Source organism: Herpailurus yagouaroundi, unplaced genomic scaffold, assembly GCF_014898765.1.
Source record: "Herpailurus yagouaroundi ecotype Mexico unplaced genomic scaffold, PumYag 67932, whole genome shotgun sequence".
Taxonomy (NCBI): domain Eukaryota; kingdom Metazoa; phylum Chordata; class Mammalia; order Carnivora; family Felidae; genus Herpailurus; species Herpailurus yagouaroundi.
In genome coordinates this window covers 1-3,687 of record NW_024420722.1, presented here as the reverse complement: position 1 = coordinate 3,687, position 3,687 = coordinate 1, and the positions used below count along the sequence as shown (strand labels likewise).

Below are 3,687 nucleotides of genomic sequence, written 5' to 3'. Positions count from 1 at the left end.
AAAGCAGAGAGAGAGAGGGAAGAGCCACCCCGGTGTCGGTGGTGTTTCTCGCTGCCCCAGCACTGCCGGGGCTCTCTGCCCTCCCGAAGGCGGGGAGCCTAACTTGTCCAGCCCCCTGGGGTGACCCCTTGGACCTTGCCCATGTCACCCCCCCTGCTCGCAGCCCTGGGGCCCCCCTTCCTGGCCCAGGCGGCGCCCTCTGCCTGGAATGCCCTCCCCACCTTTGAGGGAGGTGTCCTGGGAGGGCGGGCGGGGCGCCAGGCTGGGGAAGTGGCACAGAGGCCCCCACACCGGCCTGCGGTCTGACAGTTGCACGGCACTTCCGGACCACAGCGGCCGCAGGCACACTGTCCCGGCAGGCCAGGGTGGCAGCTGCCCGGAGTCTGTCCCCAAGGCCCACCCCCTGCCCCTGGTCACTCCAGTTCTGCAGGTAGGGGCTCCTGGAGGGGTGCTCGGCAGGGAGGGGGCAGATGCTGCACCTTGCAGAGGTTGGGGTGACCAGGAATGGGGGGGGGGGGGCCAGCCGCTGCCCACTGCCTGGCTCGAGGGGGCTAGAGGAGCTGAGCTCTGGGACGGAAGCCCGAGCGGGTGCCTGGCTACTGTCCCCCCCCCCCCCACCAACGGCCCGCATTCGAAGCTGGACATTCTATTCTGTCCGTGTCACAGAGGTACAGGGTCCTTCCCCCTGCCCTGAAAAGTTGATGGGTGACATTCCTACCTGCCCCATGAGGACAGGAGTCCAGAGAGGGCGACAAACCCTCCCAGAGAGAGCCACACGGCAGGTCAAGGCCAGGCAAGAAGACCAAGACCGCCCCTCTTGCCTGGGTCCCTGCACCCCCACCAACGCCATGGAGCCCTCCTGACTCCCGCATGGGCCCGCCCGCGCACGCCCCCTGGAGTCCTCCTCCCGCCCACGCACGCCCCCAACTCTGACCTTCAGCATGAGCAGCCCCCCGCCGCCCACAGAGACCCCCGCACCTGACGCCCCCACCTGGCCGACTCAGCCTACCTACGGCAACCTCGGTGAGCCACCCTGGGGCCCTGGCTGGGGGACACGGGCTGGCAGGGGCGGGTGGCTGAGTTGAAGGGCTGAGTCTCTCGTCACCCTCGAGGGAGCCCCCTGCCCGATGGCGGCTGAGCTCACTCAGAGTGGTTGTTTCCACATCTTTCATGAAACTTTGTTAAGAAAAGGCTGGGATCATCAGCTTGCAAAAATGAGGAAGCTGGAATTCACGGGGGGGGGGGGGGTCATCTGGCCAGAGCCATGCGGCAAAGGGGACCGCCTGCTGTGGGCTGGACGCTTCTCGACCACTGCTCTGTCACTCCTCTGGGCCTCGGTTTCCTCCTTTGTAAACTGGGGGTGCTGTTCGTACCCCCACAGGGCACCGGGCCGCTGGACGTCGTTGAGGCAGTCGAGGCTGAGGGGTGGAGTCAGGTTCCCGAGGCCCCAGACTCTGCGAGGCCTCACCCCCTCCCCGCTCCCCCCCCCCCCCCCCCGGTGAGGGCCGCGCCCACCTGCTGCCCTCCAAGGCCTGCCGGCCCCCCCGGAAATCTGGGCCCCCCTCGGCTGACCCGCAGCCCCTGCCCCCACCCCTGCCCAAGAAGACCCTGTCCAGGACCCAGTCTCTGCCCAGCCACAGGGCCCCCAGCCGCAGCCCTGCTCCGGAAAGGCAGCCCCGGAGGCCCTTTCTGGGGTCCCACAGTGTGGACGAGCGCCAGGCGGATGACGGCCAAGCTCGGCCAGCCTGTCCCCTTGCAGAGCCGCCCTTCAGCTCCCTTGACACCTCACTGGGTCTCTCCTGGCACGACCTGAATTGCCCCGAGGCCACGCGCGCCGTCCTGGAGGCCCGGCAGCTGGAGGGTCTCCGCACTGTGCACTCCCGGCTCGAGGCCCGGCTCCTGGGGGGCCACCCGGGCCCCTGCCACCCCGGCCACGACTTCCGCCTCCTGGACAGCTCGCCCTACGTGGAGAGTGGGGACGCCCTCTACTACCGCATGGTGCGGGTGGGCGACGAGTCGTGGCACCTCCTGGCGGCCAAGGTGAGCCCTGCCCCCACCCCGCCTCCTCCGAAGTTTCCAGTTTTCCATCTTAGGCACAACCCAGGACACGCACGGCGGGGGCTCAGCTGCCTGGTCTGCAGCGAGCATGGCCTAACACAGCCCTCGGCGCCACGTTTCTCAAGCGTGGGGCCACTGACATGCAAATGGCTGGGGGTCTTGTCTGCCGCCCCCCCCCCATGCCCCTCAGGAGCCTAGGAATCTGCATTGTAACCAGTCTCGGACGAACCCTGCCGCTAGAAAGCTGCTGCATTCACCGCACTGAATAATCCTCGTCAGGAGCTGCCCAAACGTATGGAGCGTTTCCTTTGTGCCTTGAGCATTTGCGGGGAGTCCCGGACTCCTGGGTGATGCGAGTATCACCACATTTGTCCTAAGGGCGCTTCTGTCTTTTATGTGCCACTCAGGAAAAAAAAAAAAAAAAAACAAGATTCCTGTTAAACCACACCACCAGGGAACCTCGCCCATTTGACAAAACGGGCTAGTGCAGGCCCATAATTTTTACAGACTGGAGCGTCGTGGGGAGAAGGTTCTCGCTGGCTGTGTGTTCAGTTGACGGTTGGATCCCGGATCCACAAACAAGCAAACACAAAAACCCTCCCCTGGCGATTCGAATCTCATTCCCAGAGCTGATGCTCTCCTGACCTGCTAGAAAGAGCCGTGTGCTGGCCGGTCCTGCAGCCACCGGCCACGTAGGACTTATGAGCACTTGAAACGGGGCTGGTCCGGCCCGGGATGTGCTCTGAGGGCCAACCATACGCCAGATCTCCAAGGCTTAGTATCTAAAAATTACTGTCATGTAAAACCCCTCGTTCGTAGATTTGATGTTGATGACCGGCCCGTGGTAACCTCTTGGATATATCCGGTCAAATAAAAACTACTGTGAACATTACGTTCACATCTCTTATCGCTTTTTAGAAATGAGGCTTCTGGAAAGTTTTAATTATACCGTGGCCGCAGTTGCGTTTCTACTGCAGGCCCAGCCCTGGCGCCTTCGCCACCCCTGCCCCTGCCCCTGCCCTTGCCCGGAGCGATAAGAACCCGCGCCTTTGGCGGGCCGCACAGCCTGACCCCTAAACACCACCCTCCTTAGCGTCGCTCTCCCTAAAATCACGTGGGCCACGAACATCCCAATTCACATTGAACCCCTGCTTCCGGAGGCGAGGCAACCCACCTCCGCCACCGGAAACCGCAGCGGGGGCGGGGCGGGCAGGTGGAGGCGCTCGTCCGGGGGTCTCGGCGGTCAGGCCCTGACGGCCCCCCTTTGCCCCCGCAGGTGTCCAAGTCGGGAGCGGAGGAGCCTCGCCCGTGGGGCCTGGAGCTGCAGGCCTCACTGCCCCCACACTTCAACCTCCAGGGGCTGTGCGGCCTGGTGCCCGAGGGCGCACTGCCCGGGGTGCCCTGGACGGGCCCCGTGGTGCTGGCGGCCGAGGTGCCGGAGCGCACGCTGACCCAGTGGCTGGCAGAGGTGGGCACGCGGCGGCGGCCGGCGGAGTTGGCCTGGGCGGCGGCCCTGCTCCTGCTGCAGCTGAGCGCGGCCCTGGAGCAGCTGGAGGCGCGCGGCGCGGCCCTGGCGGAGCTGCGGCCGGAGAACCTGCTGCTGGCGGCGCCCCGGGGCTGTGCGGCCGC

At 65.7% G+C, this 3,687-nt stretch overlaps 1 protein-coding gene across 1 annotated transcript; it reads left to right on the top strand.

The window, feature by feature from the left end:
* Positions 1-296: 296 nt before the first annotated feature.
* Positions 297-3,679, top strand: PEAK3 (PEAK family member 3; the record flags this gene model as incomplete). Its single annotated transcript, XM_040469127.1, has 4 exons — positions 297-430; positions 667-1,028; positions 1,504-2,040; positions 3,335-3,679. Coding segments are annotated over exons 2-4 (969 nt in total), but the record flags the coding sequence as incomplete, so codon positions are not given.
* Between the last annotated feature and the right edge of the window lie 8 nt (positions 3,680-3,687).